Genomic DNA, 19,782 nt, shown 5'->3' with positions numbered 1-19,782 from the left:
GCTGACGTCCAGCTAGAAATTAGCTGTAGCGTCGTTTAACTCCAACAGAGGAGAAATGAGTTGACTGTTCTTGAGAGAACTGAGAGGGCATTATAATATGCACGCTGCTCCAACCGTGCGGGTGTATATCGCCATATTCCAAAACTATGGATGCGTACTTGTTTTCTCATATAACGAGAAACATAGGGAGAGTTTCTGCTGGAAAATTCAGCAAAGATTTAATAAGTTTTTATAGGAATTTCAGAGGAAGAGAGCGGCCATGCATATGATAGCTCATCACAGCTAAGGTAAATACCGCGTGCAGAGGCGTAAACTTGGTTCACCAGCTTGCGTCCACTGTAAACTCGAGCGACCTTGGCTAATCTTTTGCTGAACTTGTCACAAAACTAACCATCCTCCATAGAATTGATTCTCATCCTAAATAGTACCAAACTTTGAACCGGAATCGGATGATTTATAGTAGTACTAACCAACATAATAACATAACTGTAAGAATAATTTTGTAAAGGAACTTCTAGTTAAAATTTAATATTGTTTTGTTCAGGATTAGTTAAACTTCAGAGGACAAGATGTGTCATTTTCACAACTGTGTTAACAGTGACACATGGTAAACTGTGTAAAAGTGTGTATATCAGTGAAAAGTTTGCAACATTAAACAAACGTCATTACAGCATACACAGTTGTGTCCTCATAGAAGAAGCAACCACCATCTCACATCTTACAAATTTTGTCGATATTATTAGTACCAAAAATACGTATGGCCAGCTTTAGTAAAAAAAATACAACAATGTTATTTTTCAGTACAAACTAATTAAATAATGCTGGTTCGTGCAGAAAATATTTTACCTCCTTATAGACGAATGGCATCTTTAAAAACTGACCCTACTTTTTTTTTCAACAAGTCGTATTATTACCATTAGTTATCGATTAAACATAATAGCGCAAATATTACGTAATTATTAACTACTAGTAAAAAATCTGAGTAACATGAATGAAGTATTATTTAAAATTAAGAAGATAAGTCCATGACCAATTGTTTTGTGTTGTCGAAATTCTAGACTCTAGATGCACAAGCCTGCGACGGTCCCAATTCTGTAGCGCAAGCTTCAGATTCCTTACGAGAGTTTTTGGCTCTACACTCGGGTTTTCCAAAATAATCCGTTAACTTGCGATTCATTGCTACAACGTCTTTAATCACTCAATCCAATCCCTAATACACTATTATTTCAGAAAAAATTGACACTTCACGACGCATGATTCGCTCACACTACTCAGTTACACACTTCAGTAATATCAATAATTGTATTCGGAAAACAAGTGTTCGGTGACAGCACGTGGAAGAGTTGGAAGGACAGCCGATTGTTTTTAACAATCGATTGGTCAGTCGATTGTTTTTTCGTCCAGTCGGTTTCTTCACTCGGTTGCAGCCGTTATATGAATTTTACAATCAGTTTCCGGGTTTGAGTTATTTTATTTACATTCTCTTTCGGATTTTTCGGTTATCATATCAATTTTTGGTTGGTTTTTTAAATTTAATATCAGATGCTGCCCTGTAAATTTATGTTTTTTAAATTAACCATCACCTTTTAACACGTTTCTGAAATATCTATGATCAAAGTTGTAAAGATCGTTTTCGAACACCCTGTAATTTCCTTACTTCTTTATTGAGATAACGAGAAGCCGCCAACAATAGGCAGACAGCTGAATAATTTAAATATCATTTGCCTTCTACTCATTGAGCTGTATTAAAATGGACTTCATTTACGTTCATATTCCTTTCTACAAACGAGTACTACGTTTCAACATTAACGTCTCTATAATGCGCTTTCACAAATTGCTGTAATTCTCATGTGTAGTCTATATCTACTGGTCAGTAGGTGGCGCGCGCCTGCTGGCGTTGCAACGCCTCTACAAAATGTATGTGCCCGGGAAAATAATACAATTTGACCCAAATGTCCGGCGATTTCGAAGTTTTTGCTGGGGTTAGAAATTTTAGTGTTGGTAGACATACGCGGCATATTTAGCTTTCTTGATTATTGTTAAGTTGTACATTAATATACATACAGCGTGCATTAATAAATAATAAGACGCCTATTTAATAAATAATTAGACGCCTATTTTAAGTTAAATGATATTGGTTTAGATAGTAAGCTGTTCGCCGCTATTGTTATTATGTTAAAATGTGTTTGAAATACATTGCAACCAATATTACTACATAATTATAAAAAAAAGATTGAATCTGCTGAAGTAGTACGCTCCTGGAAATGGAAAAAAGAACACATTGACACCGGTGTGTCAGACCCACCATACTTGCTCCGGACACTGCGAGAGGGCTGTACAAGCAATGATCACACGCACGGCACAGCGGACACACCAGGAACCGCGGTGTTGGCCGTCGAATGGCGCTAGCTGCGCAGCATTTGTGCACCGCCGCCGTCAGTGTCAGCCAGTTGCCGTGGCATACGGAGCTCCATCGCAGTCTTTAACACTGGTAGCATGCCGCGACAGCGTGGACGTGAACCGTATGTGCAGTTGACGGACTTTGAGCGAGGGCGTATAGTGGGCATGCGGGAGGCCGGGTGGACGTACCGCCGAATTGCTCAACACGTGGGGCGTGAGGTCTCCACAGTACATCGATGTTGTCGCCAGTGGTCGGCGGAAGGTGCACGTGCCCGTCGACCTGGGACCGGACCGCAGCGACGCACGGATGCACGCCAAGACCGTAGGATCCTACGCAGTGCCGTAGGGGACCGCACCGCCACTTCCCAGCAAATTAGGGACACTGTTGCTCCTGGGGTATCGGCGAGGACCATTCGCAACCGTCTCCATGAAGCTGGGCTACGGTCCCGCACACCGTTAGGCCGTCTTCCGCTCACGCCCCAACATCGTGCAGCCCGCCGCCAGTGGTGTCGCGACAGGCGTGAATGGAGGGACGAATGGAGACGTGTCGTCTTCAGCGATGAGAGTCACTTCTGCCTTGGTGCCAATGATGGTTGTATGCGTGTTTGGCGCCGTGCAGGTGAGCGCCACAATCAGGACTGCATACGACCGAGGCACACAGGGCCAACACCCGGCATCATGGTGTGGGGAGCGATCTCCTACACTGGCCGTACACCACTGGTGATCGTCGAGGGGACACTGAATAGTGCACGGTACATCCAAACCGTCATCGAACCCATCGTTCTACCATTCCTAGACTGGCAAGGGAACTTGCTGTTCCAACAGGACAACGCACGTCCGCATGTATCCCGTGCCACCCAACGTGCTCTAGAAGGTGTAAGTCAACTACCCTGGCCAGCAAGATCTCCGGATCCGTCCCCCATTGAGCATGTTTGGGACTGGATGAAGCGTCGTCTCACGCGGTCTGCACGTCCAGCACGAACGCTGGTCCAACTGAGGCACCAGGTGGAAATGGCATGGCAAGCCGTTCCACAGGACTACATCCAGCATCTCTACGATCGTCTCCATTGGAGAATAGCAGCCTGCATTGCTGCGAAAGGTGGATATACACTGTACTAGTGCCGACATTGTGCATGCTCTGTTGCCTGTGTCTATGTGCCTGTGGTTCTGTCAGTGTGATCATGTGATGTATCTGACCTCAGGAATGTGTCAATAAAGTTTCCCCTTCCTGGGACAATGAATTCACGGTGTTCTTATTTCAATTTCCAGGAGTGTATATTCACAGATTTCTGGTGTCATTTTATCCAGTATTAATGGTACTCCATTAAGGGGGGGGCTACAGCCCCCCCTCCATTGCAACCGCCCTTATTCTGATTATAAACAACAGAGATGAAAATTTCTAACTTAAACATAGGGTAATTTTTCTGAGTGAGCTGTGTGTGATAAAGAAGCATACCTCAGGGATTTCACCATACTGTTGAATACTGAAGACATTGAAGGCTTTAATTTCAGTCAGTCGCCTGGTAATCAGTTAGCTCCTACCTTATCCGAATTCGAAATATACATTTGTGTTCTGGAAGTCATCTGCTACGTCGATAACGAGCCAATCAACAACAGAATCCAAGAAGCCAACCAGTCGCTGCATTTTCTCCTTTTATGATGAGCCGTTCTATATATCGCCAGTATTCGGCAGTGACATGTGAAAAAGCTGCGTGCATTAGTTCCAGTACGTCCGCCAGCTTAACACTATTGGACTGCAGATTCCTCGACGTCCGCCATAGGGTGGTGGGGTTTTGGGTTCTGCTGGATAGGTCAGGAGTCCACTACACACAGCAAGCGGCTACACGGGTAGCATGGGTTGTGTGGCGTGGAATGGGCGGTTTTTTAGGTTAGATAGCCTCGGGCAAGTACAGAAAGGGCAACAGCCTCAAAGAATGTGGGGCAAAGTCAGGACATGCAGGGGCCAAGCAGCAGTCGATATTGTAATTGTAAACTGTCGAAGCTGCGTTGGTAAAGTACCGGAACTTCAAGCGCTGATAGAAAGCACCGAAGCTGAAATCGTTATAGATACAGAAAGCTGGCTGAAGCCAGAGATAAATTCTGCCGAAATTCTTACAAAAGCACAGACGGTGTTTAGAAAGGATAGATTGCATGCAACCGGTGGTGGCGTGTTTGTCGCTGTTAGTAGTAGTTTATCCTGTAGTGAAATAGGAGTGGATAGTGCTTGTGCAGATGTTAAGTCCCATAGTGCTCAGAGCCATTTGATAGTGCTTGTGAATAATAATTCCTGTGGAGGTTATACTCAACAACCGAGCTAGGTTAATAATTGGCTCCTTTTACCGACCTCCCGACTGGGCAGCATTAGTGGCAGAGCAACGGAGAGAAAATCTGGAATACATTTCACATAAATTTTCTCAGCATGTCATAGTCTTAGGTGGAGATTTCAATTTACCAGATATAGACTGGGACACTCAGATGTTTAGGACGGGTGGTAGGGACAGAGCGTCGAGTGACATTATATTGAGCACTATCTGAAAATTACCTCGAGCAATTAAACAGAGAGCCGACTCGTGGAGATAACATCTTAGACCTACTGATAGCAAACAGACCCAAACTTTTCGACTCTGTAAATGCAGAACAGGGAGTCAGTGATCATAAGGCCGTTGCAGCATCCCTGAATATGGAAGTAAATAGGAATATAAAAAAAGGGAGGAAGGTTTATCTGTTTAGCAAGAGGAATAGGAGGCAGATTTCAGACTACCTAACAGATCAAAACGAAAATTTCTGTTCCGACACTGCAAATGTTGAGTGTTTATGGACCACGTCAGACGCCACTTCGTCAACCTACACATCCCTTCGCCCACTAGCCATTCCTGCCCTAAGGTTCATGTCCCGAAATCTCTGGACAATTGTGAGTATGTCATGCTCTGAGATGACATTGTCCGTGCTCCTCTCCAACCTCCATATACCGGCCCGTACCGAGTTCTCTGGCACTGGGCGTGCTGATCATGCGGCGACAGGTGCGCCGGCGGTTTGCGGGTGCAATGGAGTGATGACGACGATGTGTCTCCGGAGGGCGTGGTGAACAAACAAAGCATGTCCAGGTCGACGTCGGGTGAGAGGAGAACACATTTCACCAGGTGGCAGGGAATGGCGGAGGTTGTGTCATGAGCACCGGATGAAGGGAAACACACGACGAACAGCGTATCATCGTGTGGTATTATAGAGATGTCATGGATTATGTCCGGGGGAACAGGCACAAACACCTTGAGCGAGGGAACGTTCAAGATAGGGGGGCGTGAGAAACCTTGACAATGTCAATATGAATATGCTGGAAACGCCCAGGAGGGATCTAAAAGGCGCCGAGGGGGAGGAGGGGCTGAAGTGTGCTTGCATACTTTGCAGTGTTGGCACGCGACGCAGGAGCATGCCCATTGCTGGCAGTCCTTCTTGACATTTCTCCACACAAAGCGCTCTGATACGAAGCGGGCGTGGGCGTGGTCGGATGCTGAGGAGGTTGACCTGTGAACGAAGCAGTTCCAGCCAGGTTGCAGGTATCTGCATGGTACAGCATGGATTGCAGCATAGCAAATCGTTGTCTTGGCAGTGGTGGGTTGTCCAACCAAGCATTCGCAGAAATCGGCATTGGTCCCACACTGCACGGAGGTCCGTAAGGGGTAACTGCACAGTCGATGAGGGAGGGCACATGTGGAGGGAACAAAGGCGTTTGATGGCCGAAGTCATGCACACTGCTAACCTCACTTATTATTGCAGGCTCGAAAACGTCCGGCGAAATCAGTGTAATCGTTGAGTGAGAAGCATCATGTTGCAGTCCTGGCGGTTGTACTTCGCCCGCAACACGATGCATGTTGATCACAAAATCCGGTGTTAGGCATTGGGTCAAAGTCATTGTTCGAATGTTGTGTTGATGTAATACACGCAAAAATAACCAAAGCGGAGGCCGCGGACACAGTAAAACAGCGAAAACGGAAGATGTTACAACTCGGGGTCACCAGTGAGGAGGAAGTTCAGGTCGGTTTCACCAAACAACACTCCCATTTTACAGTAGTTCATTTATTCACCTCTTTACACAAGCAAGGCTTACACAGAACTAACATGGCGGCGCTGCACAAAGATAATTTTTAGCTTAGTTCAAAGACAGTACTCAGATCAATTCTGGTGTCGACCTCATCGGCGCCACAACTTTTTACAAAGCTATTGAGGGCAAGGACCTTTCAAAAGCGTTTGATCTTATAAATCATAATCTACTACTGTTAAAACTATACAGTTATGGTGTCTGTGGTGTTTCCTATGAGTGGTTCAAGCCATATTTAACTGATAGGAAACAAAGAGTGCAAATTTCTTAGGCTGGAAATGTGTACCATTCTGAATATAAAAGAGTTAATTGTGGGGTGCCCCAGAGCTTGGTATTGGGACTATTGTTATTCTTGATTTTTATTAATGACCTACCACAACAGTTTTCAACCCCTGATACTATACTATTTGCTGATGATACCAGCTTCATTATAAAAGGGCAGGATGATTATGAGATGCAGCAAAAAATCGACAAAACAGCAGAAGTGGCAGAAAATGGTTTAAAGATAATTGTCTAGTTGTTAATGACAAGAAAACTGTATGGATGAACTTCAACCATATAAGGAACGAAAATAGGACCAATGTAAAATTCACATTATCAAATAACCAAATTCAGTAAGAGAATTACACAAAAATTTTAGGATTATAGGTGGATGAGCATCTAAGATGGGAAAAACATGTAGAAATGCTTAACAAAAAATTAAGCAAGTACTTTTACATATCAAGAATGCTTAAAGATTGCTGCAAATACCAAAACAGTGTTAAGCACTTATTGCGCATACATTCATAGTCTACTGAAGCATGGTATACTATATTGGGAAAATACATCTTTTGCAAAGCAGTCTTTTAGGCTTCAAAGAAAGCTGTAATAAGTAATGTTGCTTACAGAGCATCATGGAGAGGTAGCTTTAAGGAAATAAAAATCATGACCTTATACAATCCATATTTACATTTGAAAGCATGTGCTTAATTAAAAGCCATCAAGTTTCAGCTTTGAATAGTGAGATCCACGATTATCAAACAAGTAATATGAATGGCTATCATAGGGGTATGCACAAAAAATCAATATATCAGGACAGTGCTGTTTACAAACCAAAAATTCTTTACAGCGCATTGCCAGATAGCATCAAAAAAATTCCAAACATTAATATACTCAAAAAAGAACTAAGCAATGTACTAATAAACAACAGCTTCTACAGCATTAATATATACCAGGAACTTTACTCAAATCTGTAGGTCTGCTTCATAACTCTCTAAACAAAAATTCATAATTATCAAACCATTCCTAGATGAAACTAAACTATTTTTATCCATGTATGCACCTAATTATGCACTTAACTTTTGCACCATGTGTTTCTACACCTGAGTTCTGGTATTAAATGTTTTAGTAAAATCAACCAAGGTGTTTCACTAGATTTTATTTTATCTGTCTGTAACTATATAATTTTATAATCTAATTAAGCAGAATAATGTTTTTGTAATAAGGATGTGTTGACACGAATGATAAGATTTTGTACATGATGTAAATGTGTAATATTTTATACTTTTTTTGTATTTTGACAAGTCCAATATCATGAATGTGAAAATACGGGTGCTAAACAAATAAATAAATAAACCTGTAATTGACCAATATTACCACAGTACCTGTAGGCTGTTGCTGGCTGCAATCATATCTTCAGTGGATGCTATACTCTGTTCATCATAAGAATAAACCTGATGTAAACAAACAGAATCACAGTGAATGGTCAGAAGCCATAGCACACGTACACTGGTGTTATTACGCTCTTGGAAGTAGATCCTACATATGTATTAGATATATTGTTACTAAGTTGTGTTAAACGAAACTTTAAGATATTGAAATGTATTAACAGCCATGAATGTTTTTCTTAATTACCCTTTAGCTGTGCAATTTATATCTCAAAAATCATGTACAGTCACAACCTCAGCACTGTTGTGCTCTGATTGTTGCTCTGTTACTGCACAGTATGAAAATGACTGAAGCTGCTTCCTGTTCCATAGTGAAACATGCATGTGGAACATGGTTAAAAAGTGCTGGGAAATAGGTTGTTCTTAATGTTTTTCAGAAACTTACAGAGGTAATCAGCTTTGAAGTTTTCCGAATGACTCTATTAGACAGTTGAGACACACATACAGATTGCACTTATAGCAGAATCGGTAGTGTAAGTGGTTGATAACATCCTGCAGTTCATGATATATTGGGACAAATCTTGCCTAAATAATTTTTTTTCGCTAATTTGAAATACCTACATCTTGTAATTAATAATAATAATAATAATAATAATAGCTTTATTCAACATCAAATGGTACACTGCACATGTACAAAGATAAAGTTATTTGTACAATACACAAGACACAGTCTTCTGAATACGTCAATAATTTACAACAAAATTACAATAATATGTTTATTGATTTCACATAATTTCACAAAGCATTTGTTGTTCTTCATATAAGTATGGTACTCTTCTAATGTGTAGAAAGGGTGTTTTACTAAAAATTTCTTAAGATGATCTTTCAGTTTAGTTTTAGGAAGAGTCATGACTGCACTAGGCAGTGCATTAGCTAATTTTATACCTGCATACTGAGGCCCCTTTTCATAAAGTGCTGTTCTGTGGCTGCCAATGTAAAATCTTTCTTTATTTCTAGTATTGTACTGGTGGAATCTGAATAAGTGTTTGGGTGCAGTCTTTTCACAAGTAATATGGCTTTTAGAATGTGTGTGTTTATAACAGTTAACACCTCTGTTTTTGGAAACAAGTTGTGACAAGGTTCCCTATATTTTGCTCCACAGATTATTCTCACACCCCTTTGTTGAAGAATGAGTAGCTTATCTAGATTAGCTTTGGTTGTTGCCCCCAAATTTCAATACCGTAGTTCAAGTGAGCATGGAAAAGAGCATGGTATGCAGTCTTTAGGACTACAGTATCTTTACAGAACTTGCTAATAATACTGATTGCAAATATATTTTTTGACAACTTAGTTGCTAGGGAGTCAATATGTGTGTCCCATTTCAGGTTGCTTTTGGATTATTACGCCAAGGAATTTTACACTAGACTCTTTCTTTACCAATTCGTTGCCAATGTATAATTTAATTTCATTATTCAAACTCCTTTTGTTAAACTCCATCAAACATGTTTTACTGGTGCTTACATTTAAGTGGCTTTCATTAAAAAACTGAACAATTTCTTTTGTCACATTATTACACTCGACCTCTAGTTCATTACATGACTCCTTTTTACACACAATGGACGTGTCATCAGCATACAGAACAATTTTGGAATTTATAGTACAGGATTTAATATCATTTACATAGATCAAGAACAGAAGGGGCCCCAACACCGAGCCCTGGGGCATGCCATATTTTATGCAAGTGATCTCTGATTTGTAGACATCACTTTCCGTTTTAAGTAGAGCAAACTGTTTTCTATTGCTCATATAACACTTTATTAGGTCATAAGCAGCGCCTCTATTGCCCATGTTCCATCACTTGTCTAATAGGATGTCAACATTCACACAATCAAATGCTTTTTCCAGGTCTATGTATACACCTACCACATGTTCCTTGCTTTCGATGCCCCCTAACACCTCTTCAATTAGTTGAGCAGCTGCAGTGCTAGTTGATTTACCTTTTAGGAATCCATTTTGATTTTCGAACATTAGGTTGTGTGTTAAATCTTCAAATTTAACACATATTTCGGACAGCACAACAACACATATAAGTCACTGAGTAAGTTGACCTGTGTAGAAGTCGGCATTCGATTAAACACTGAGTCTCAGTCTAGCGTCCGCTGCTCGGCTGGCCGCTTAGGTGGCGCAGCTGCTGCATGGCTGGCAGACAGCGCCGCACGTAGAGGATGTGCGTAATTGTGCGGCGGCACTTTGAATAATCGGCGAGTCACAACAATTTTCCCCCCTTTGAAATTGTTGCACTGGCCTTGATGGAGGTGTCCTGGAGATGGCTAACGTCCATAGGCGTTGTTTGACTCGCCGTAAAGTCTCGAGGAGGAGGCTTCCTGTACGGACGGAAGTGTCCCCGATGATAACGGGTCAAGATGACAGGAGACGTAGGGGTCGAATCTGCTGGGGCCCCATGCACCAATCTGCCTGTTGTGGCAAGTCCAGTTGATATGACAGGAGACATGGACGATGTGTCGGCGTCCGTTGGAGGAGGAGGCGAGTAGATGTACTCTGACAGAGGATGGTCCTCTGGTTCCTGCATGGGCACGTCCCCTGGTGGCGTCTGTTCTGGTGCTGGCATCGCGGTGACGGAGAGAGGGCTGCGTTGTGAGCATTGAGAGATGCCAAGATCCCGAGCATCAGGTAGAGCCAAAGGTGGTGTGGCGGCATTCGGAACAGGCGTTGCTGGCACCCAAGGCCGAAGCTGGTCCAAATGACGCACTGCAACACCCGTGTCCATCTGGATTTCATACAGGCATCTGCCACGGTGTCTTAAGATGCGGCCAAGGCTCCATTTTGGCCACCTGCCATATCCCCGTACCCAGATGAGGTCGTCGGCGGTGAACCGGCCAAGTGAAGGCACCCGCAGCCGTGAGGTGGGAGGCCGCAGAAGATGAAGTAGCGTGCGGGGCTGTCGGCCATGTAAGAGCTCAGCCGGGCTGTGATCGCCCATGAGGGTGAAACGGTAAGACGCCAGGAACTGGAGAAGCGCATCATCAGCAGCAGAAGAAGTCAGAAGTTTCTGCATCTGAGCCTTAAATGTGCGGACCAGTCGTTCAGCCTCACTGTTGGATTGTGGATGGAACGGCGGGACCGTGACATGCGTAACACCGTAACGAGCACAAAAATCCGCAAAGTCGGAAGAGGCAAATTGCGGACCATTATCAGTAACAAGAGTAGAGGGGAGGCCTTCCAAAGAAAAAATGTGGGCGAGAGCACTGGTGGTGAACGGTCCTACAAGCTTGTGTCTGTATATGTGTGGATGGATATGTGTGTGTGTGTATACCCGTCCTTTTTTCCCCATAAGGTAAGTCTTTCCGCTCCCGGGACTGGAATGACTCCTTACCCTCTCCCTTAAAACCCACATCCTTTCGTCTTTCCCTCTCCTTCCCTCTTTCCTGATGAGGCAACAGTTTGTTGCGAAAGCTTGAATTTTGTGTGTATGTTTGTGTTCGTTTGTGTGTCTGTCGACCTGCCAGCACTTTCATTCGGTGAGTCACATCATCTTTGTTTTTATATATATATATATATATATATATATATATATATATATATATAATGTACATAATACATTGAAGATCTTGACAATAAGGCTTTCAACAGCTTCATGATACAGCTTTTCCAAACATTCCTGCTTTACAAAAACTTTAATGCGTCATTTACTATGGAACTCGGGCAAGACATATTTCTCCATTAGAATTCTAGAGAACCTCAGAGAAGTTTTATTCCTTTTGAACCAAGTACCATAACATGGATACAGGTCTCTTCTCCACCACTGACCACACAATATGCTCTCTGGCACTCACAGAGATTGTTCGGTGTGAAATGGTCAATGACTTGCACTCAAGTGTTTACTACAGAATGAGCTGTCTTTGGTAAAGCCATAGCATAGAATCTTCCATCCACTATCAGCAAATGAGGATGTAAAATGTCTCCTGCAACTTACTTAACTTAATGGCTAAAATGCTACTTTGATGGAAGATGGACATCTGCTTTTTCATAATAACTATCCACTTTCAGGACTAGTGCCTGCAGTTCACTCGTTCATGTGTATCAGATGATGTTGACATATCTAAGTAGGGTGTACTGGAAGAAGAAGGTGACACAATTCTTGTTAAAACTTTTTAATGTATCAACAAAATTGATAAATTAAACTGATACTGTGTGTGCATTACAAATACTGGTTCTAGGCTGTGCTGGCAAAGTCTCTATCATGTCCCTTAAATATAATCTTGATAATGGTTTGCATCTCAGGCTGTTATTACAGACATGTTTTTTTCTGAAATTACTTCGGTCTTTAAAGGTTTACAGATACTAACTTTTAACATAAGCAGTATCATGTCATGAGGCACATATTGTGACAGTAAGTTTAAAAAACAATAAGTAAAAATGCAGTAAATTACATTATGCTAAAACTGTTTATAGTGTTTTACTTGACATACTCTTGTTATCTACCAAATTACAGTAAGCTGTGTGACACTAATATACTTTTTAAATCATTACATCACATGTGTTATGACTTTACCTACTATGCTTCAATACTGGAAATGTTTGCTTTTTGGCAATACCAGGAATATTTTATAATCAAATATTTACCTAATTATGCTGGCTGTCAGATTTAAAGCTATCTAATTAAAGTCAAAATAGCTATAAATGCATGAATAAACAAAGTTAAACAGTTTTCACATTGAGTAAGTTCTGTACAATACATCGGTGATCATAACCTGTGGTTAATGTTCAGCGTGACATTAGTGTTTTGATCTACAGTTAGTGAGGTATCTTATGCTTCTGTGTGTGTCATCCAACACTGCCACATTAGAAGGTTCTGTTAGCTTGTATGTGGGCTGCCCTTAGATGCAAGGCTTTCTCCTCTGTTGGTACGATCAACTAGTGTGCAATAATTGTGGCATACAACTAACTGCATGCCACATTTGGAAGAGTTCAAATAAATTATCAGTGGGAAGACAGCCCAAAAGCAGGATTTGGTCTCTATTTTAGGTGATGACATGCATACTGTTAAACATTTTTTAAATGTTGTTCGTGTATTTTTTGTCAGATTGTTGGAAAGAAACACTTACCTAGGTCTTAAAGCTGAGCAGCTAACCAGTTCTTCTAATTTAGATTCCTTTGACTATTTCAGATTCCTTTGTGTACTTGCATTTTGTAGCATTCTTATTTGTTCATTATTTTTATTGTTCTTTTTGATTAATGTTCTTATACTGACTACAAATTCATCCACATTGTGCCATAATGGCTGCATCCATAGAAGCCCTTCACTCTAACAATAACAATAACTTGCTGACTACATCGATATCTGTGACCAGTCACTTTCTTTTATAACAATATAACAATTTTATCAAACTCAAATAGTTGAAGAGTGGAGATTCACACTCCACCCTCAAATTATGCATGTGCCAACAATTCAGTAATCTGAAAGTTTTTATTTGGGTGTACTGCTAAAGTGTCTCCAATAGGTTCTAAAATGTTCTCTTTCAATAAAGTAATTAACTAAGGAAATTTCACAAAAGTACACCTCTAGAATGGCATAACATCGCAAATTGTCTTAGTTGCAGGTTATTAATTTGTATATTTCATCTTATTATATTAGAGAACTGTTTTAACATTTTTGAATAATAATATTGTACAAAATGTTGCTAACATAAAATTCAACATAACATATTTACTTCTTCTGTTGGCAGCTATTTTAAATAGTGCACAGCTCCTAGAAGACTTGAACACACGTATTGATGAACTGATGCCTCAGCTTCTTGAACTCAACAGGAGCATACCTCTAGAAATAACTAACAGGGAGAAACAACTAAATGATGTCTACCGCTCCATAAGTTCTCAATTCTTTCCAAGTCAGCCACTTAGTCTAAATGATTCTACAAGATTTATAGATGTAAGTACCCAACAGCTTGAAACAAAGTGACAAATATAAGAAATATGTTTTCTTTAAATAAAATATCTGTTTCTTCCAAATACTTCCAACTTTGATTACGATTAGTTATTACAAATAGACAGCAGAGATACAAGTATGCCATATGATTTGTATCTAACCAACAAACACCACAAATCATGTAATAATTTAGATATTTACATAATTTTTAATGTTGCCAGTATTAAAACAGTCCAAATAGTAACTCCTTATTATCTAGAATCATTTTTGGGCCAAAGACCGTGCTGCCCTTTTAACAGATAACTGAAGATAATTTGATTAAACCAAAACTGGCTACAAATAATGAAGAATACTTATTAATTGATCTCTTAGGCTTTCTCAGCATGACAGGTTAATAGTATGCTTTTGGGTGTGCCGGCGAGTTGTTAATTCCATTTTGTGCACAATATTTTGACAGCCAAGTCAGATGTTTTCTTCAGGTCCTGTGATCAGTATTGTTATGCATACTTGCTACCGCACTCCAACCAGATTGTGAAGTACTGTTGGTGTTGTACCATTATTTATAGCCAAGTTTGACTCCCAATGCCCCCCCAAAAAAGCACTGAATTCTCATTTATGAATATGAAGAATTTCTTCAACAACAATCTCCATATATTCTTCTATAATTATACAGTAAATTCTTCAGTACAAGACTCTTTTAACACAGGAAACAAATCTAATCTTGTTCAAATCTGACATAAGATTGACATGGATCAAAATTGTATAGTCTTCTAGGGCTTGTTTGTGGATCACTCCAGCAGTGTTATGCTGAGGCCATTCCTCTTTACTTGTATACTACTCCAATATGGAATGGCCATGCACGGAGCATGCAGAGACACCACCACAGCTACCTGATCTTGTGGAATTACTGTGATCATATGCCCACCTGAAGATACATAGTGTCCCTCAGTGTACTAAGACATGGCCACTGGCCACAGGCAAAAATGCATAATAAAACTGCAAAACCTTGTCGCTCTTCCAAATATTAAAGTTTTATACCACTTATAGTTTGTGATTATGACTCATCAGCAGTACACATAAGGTTATACATCACTCTTCCAGAGAGGTACTGGTATGTAACAACACTTTTGTTTAAAGTGGAACTGCCAACCTGGTTAATCAGTTTTTCTGACATTTTTGTTTGATAGACTGAAATTATGCTGTCCCAAAAACTTGATGTTTGTTCCACAATACCAGCACCATTATATTTTATTTCATGATTATATTCAAGTCAGGCCTTGGCAAAAGCTGATTTGCTTGGCTGTTTTAGTTGGGTGTGTTGTTCATATTCTTGCACCTCTCCTTGGCTGTTTTAATTTCCTGTCCTATGTAAGTCTTGCCACAATCACATGGATTGCAGTACAAACCTAGCTTTTCAGGATGTAGATCATCTTTAACATTACAAAGACTGTTTTCATCTTTGTTCAGAGGTGCAAAGTACACTACATGCCATATTTCCATAGAAGTCTGTCAGTCTTTCTGGAGATTAGTCACATTTCAAATCAACTTATCTCATGTTTGACAGCAAATATTGTGAACAAACTGACAGCATGATGGTGGCTAATTCAGTTCTGCCTGTTGTGGAATACTGTGAGGTGTCAGTGCATTAAAATCTGCCAAAGTCAAACTGACCTGTTTCTATCAATATGTGAGTGACACATTTACGGTATGTCCATATGGAAAAAATTCATGACAAGCTACTAGAACCTTTCAAATCTATCTGTCATAATATAAAATTCATAATGGAAGCTGAAAAAGCTGCCCAGATACCTGTCCTGGGTATGTTGGTTAAAAGAAGGATAGACATATCCCTGGGTCACAGTGTGTGTAGAAAATGCAACACTCTGACCTCTGTCTTCACACCTGAGTTGATCACCATCTGTCACAAAGACATTCTGTGCTAAAGGCTCTGGAGCTTGAAAGCTCTCATACAACACCCTCAAATAGTATTCCAGAGTAATGGATGCTCAGATTGATAAATCAAGTACTAGTGCAAGAGAGAATTTGTGACATCTGACAGATTCTACATATCACTTTAATAAGACTTCTTTATTTCCATCTTTACATGGTGACTGCATACTCTGTAGAGTCTTGGGCAAATGTTGACAATATGATATGGTCTTACACAGAATCCATGCAGCTCTAATCTTTATGTGCAAGAAATCACAATTAAATCACTTGCACAAAAAGCCAAGACAAGAAGCAGGACACAGTACAGCAATTATTCTCACTGACAAACATCTGGATAAGGGGATAAGAATGCACTAAAGGATTAAATTTTGTGTTCAGTTCAAAAATGCTTCCAAATCAGATTATAACAGCCCCATAGCATATATTGCAGCTTCATTTCCACCAGAAGACGTTCACCATGAAATTTCTGGGGTGGTCACCAAGTCACAAATGCTTAGATCCAAAATCTTCCAGACACAAGTAGAAGCACTTAGAAAACTGTGGGAGAATGAGGAATCAGTGTTTCTCCCATCATAAGGGCAATGATATAGTCCTTATTTCATGCTTGGACTACATGAAGAAGGTATTTGATCTCTTGAATGACACTACCTACAGATAGATTTGACTGCACTGGCAAGGTGTGTGGGTACCACATGTTCTAAACCAAAACCACAAAAAGGGCCATATGGGCATCTCTGCTTGTTTGGCATCATCTGGTTGATGGACAACATCAAGCTTTGCTTTCCTGTATCATTACTGGTGATGAAAAATGATGTCTTTATCTTAACATAAGGAAAAGGAATGGATGAGCACAAACAAAGCATCAACTGCCATACAAAGACCTTTGCACATCATCAAAAGATAATGTTAGGCATCTGGTGGAGCAGCAATGGTGTGGGGTTCTACAAATTGTTTCCCCAAGATGTAACCATCAACGCTGACATTTATGGTCAACAACTGAAATGTCTTGCAGATGTAATCTGAGAACAACAATCAGGAAGACTGTGTAAAGTGGTGCTACTTCATGTTAATGCTCACCCACCTTCTGCTAGACTGACAAAAAACACTATACTGGAGTTGTTTTGGGAACTCATTTCACACCCATCTTATTCAACTGATCTTGTGCCCTCAGATTTTCACTTTTCCACTCTCTATCAAACAATCTTCAGGCAACTTCATTTTGCTTGAAACTGCACTCTAGACATGGCTCGATAAGTTCTTTTACTCAAAACCATGTGATTTCTACAGTCACAGAATCAAACAGTTACCCCAGTTCTGGCAGACTGTCATAAGTAGTGATGGAGAATATGTTATTGATGACTGAAGTCTGTGTTATGTGTACCTATTGTGTTTATTAAACTTATGGAAAAATACTACAAACTTATGCGCCGTTGTATTGTGATCTCTACTATTTCTTTCTGTTTATATCCTCAACAGCATGAGCTTGAGGTTTTTTTCAGTTTAAATAACATACCACCATATTTAGGTAGTCTATATAACATTTACATGTTATTATAAGCTTGTAGCTCCATGTCTGCTGTTACTGAAGACATCATAAGCTATTAGCACCACTTATTTGGCATTCATGCTCTTTCCAAGTAAGAAGGCTAACATGTTGGTCCTCTTACTTAATTCATATTAGACTAACTGCTGCTACAAAAGTATTTAATAACCAAACCATGATGGTTCCCAAACACAAATCAAAAATTATAGATATCACCAGTATCAAATTTCTTTAGAAATATACTATATGCTACTTGACCACTAAGTCACATAAAACTGTACACTTGTACAGAGAGAGATTCCTCTTAGTTTGCCCTCAAGCAGTACCACTTATCATGCATTTTGGTACACAATCTTATGCTGTCAGTTGGCTTCACTTCCTTTCCAATTTTGAATGCATGGAGTTTCATACTTCTGACGAGCAGCAGCTAAACGTTGCCCTACTGTCTATTTTCCTCTTCTGGCATTATTACTAGCGTGCACAAAACTCAGACACATTCCTTAATATCATTCATGTAGTACTTGTACTTACAGGTGAACTACTAAAATTCATAAAATGCATTTAACCCTCACAGATTGGGATTCAGTCAAATGAATTGTTGGCATCCTAACTCTATAGGCACTGACCATATAATACCTTCCACAGGAGGCCAACTTGTGACAGGGATAGTGTCGCAATACATATTCTTTACACTGTATTTTTACTGTGGATCATCCATCCCTATTGGTTGACCCGTACACCCAATCATTTCCCTAATTTATATATCGACTCACTCCTGCTGCTTAAATTATGTTTCAGAGGCCTGAACTCATACTTCTAGTGAATTCCCTTGCACTCCTTCTTTACTGTGTCAACTGTGTGAACATTGTCAAGGTCTCTTTCTTTTCCATTCAGTGGGTCTACAAGAAATACTACTATTGGGCATGGTATTCCCTTTAGTTTGTAAGGGCCTTCATATTTTGTTATTTCAGATTTGAGCTCGGATAAGAGGCTCTCACTAAGTCATTTAATTTAAAATCTGTCTCTACTGCATTTTGACTATATTGACATGAACTGTTCCTTGCATGTTTCCTTAATTAGTCCTCAATATTCTGAGTTCCCTCTTTGTTGTGTCCTGTCTTCTTTAAATAACAAATAAATAAATAACATGGCTGCACTGTCTGAGGCAAATATATACAGTAAATTTATGTCAGTGTAAAGGAAATCTTTGTGTACTCTTATTAACTATATAAAAGTTCATGCAATACTACACTTGGCCACATCATGGCATCCATCACACTTCATGATGCACTCTGGACGAAACTCTGTGGCTTACTTCGTGGTCATGGCCATAAATAAATATCGAATCTTCTCCACTTAAATTGAATCCTTTCTGTAGTTCTGGTGAAAGCCCATTACCTTCATTAAATTTCCATTTACTTAATTTCCCTTTTGTTTTATTAAGTTTCTCCCAAAGCTTTAATATTTCCCCTCCTGCTTTTTTTTCAGTTAATTCTATTATTTGTTTTACATTCTGATCTTTCTCCTTAAAATGTTCTGTAACATTTTTTCTTACAAGATCACATTGTTGATTTCTTGCAGCACTTAACTTACCCTGTAAATTGGGTAAAATTGTTTGCAAGTTGGTTATTTTTGTATTTGTCGCATGTCTCTCCTTAAAATATCCCTGGATGTGTTGTTCAAGACTAGCATTCTTGATATTTATGTTTGCACTTAGATCCACAATCAAAGTGTCAAGCTTAGTACTGAGCTCTGTACTTAAACTAACCTTTGCAACATCTAGCACAGTACAGAGTACTGTACTTAAAACAATCTTGACAACATCTAGCTTGATATGAAACTTTACACTTAAATCAGTTCTTGCAACATCTAATTTGTACTAATCTTTGTACTTAGATGTCCCACGATTTGTCACCTAAAGTTTATGTTCAGTGCCTGGAATCACTCTGGATACTCACTTCTAATTTCTCACACTGCTCAACACCACCACAAAACACATTATTTTCGCTCAATACATCTCACCTGTGACTTGTAGCAGTGCTTGGTGTGGTCAGCTACTGGTGTGAAGCTTAATTGTTGCAGTGGGAGGTCTGTGACAGAATTTATCATGGCAGTGGCTGACAGTGATATCTGATGAGCCATCGATGTAACTACAGCCATGCAGCATGTGATGATGTGGAACTGATAAATTGATAACAGC

General features: G+C 40.0%; 1 protein-coding gene across 3 annotated transcripts in view; it reads left to right on the top strand.

Moving 5' to 3' along the window:
• The window catches only part of LOC126188292 (juvenile hormone esterase-like), a 546,097-nt gene that overhangs the window by 367,656 nt on the left and 158,659 nt on the right, over positions 1 to 19,782 (top strand). For all 3 annotated transcript variants that reach the window (XM_049929880.1, XM_049929879.1, XM_049929878.1), the window contains exon 8: positions 13,890 to 14,092. In XM_049929880.1, the coding sequence (XP_049785837.1) occupies positions 13,890 to 14,092 (203 nt within the window). The remainder of the gene's footprint in view (positions 1 to 13,889; positions 14,093 to 19,782) is intronic.

This window comes from Schistocerca cancellata, chromosome 5 (genome assembly GCF_023864275.1).
Source record: "Schistocerca cancellata isolate TAMUIC-IGC-003103 chromosome 5, iqSchCanc2.1, whole genome shotgun sequence".
In the NCBI taxonomy this organism is placed as follows: Eukaryota; Metazoa; Arthropoda; class Insecta; order Orthoptera; family Acrididae; genus Schistocerca; species Schistocerca cancellata.
Note: the sequence above shows the minus strand (reverse complement) of the source record. Positions and strands in the feature narration are given on the sequence as shown.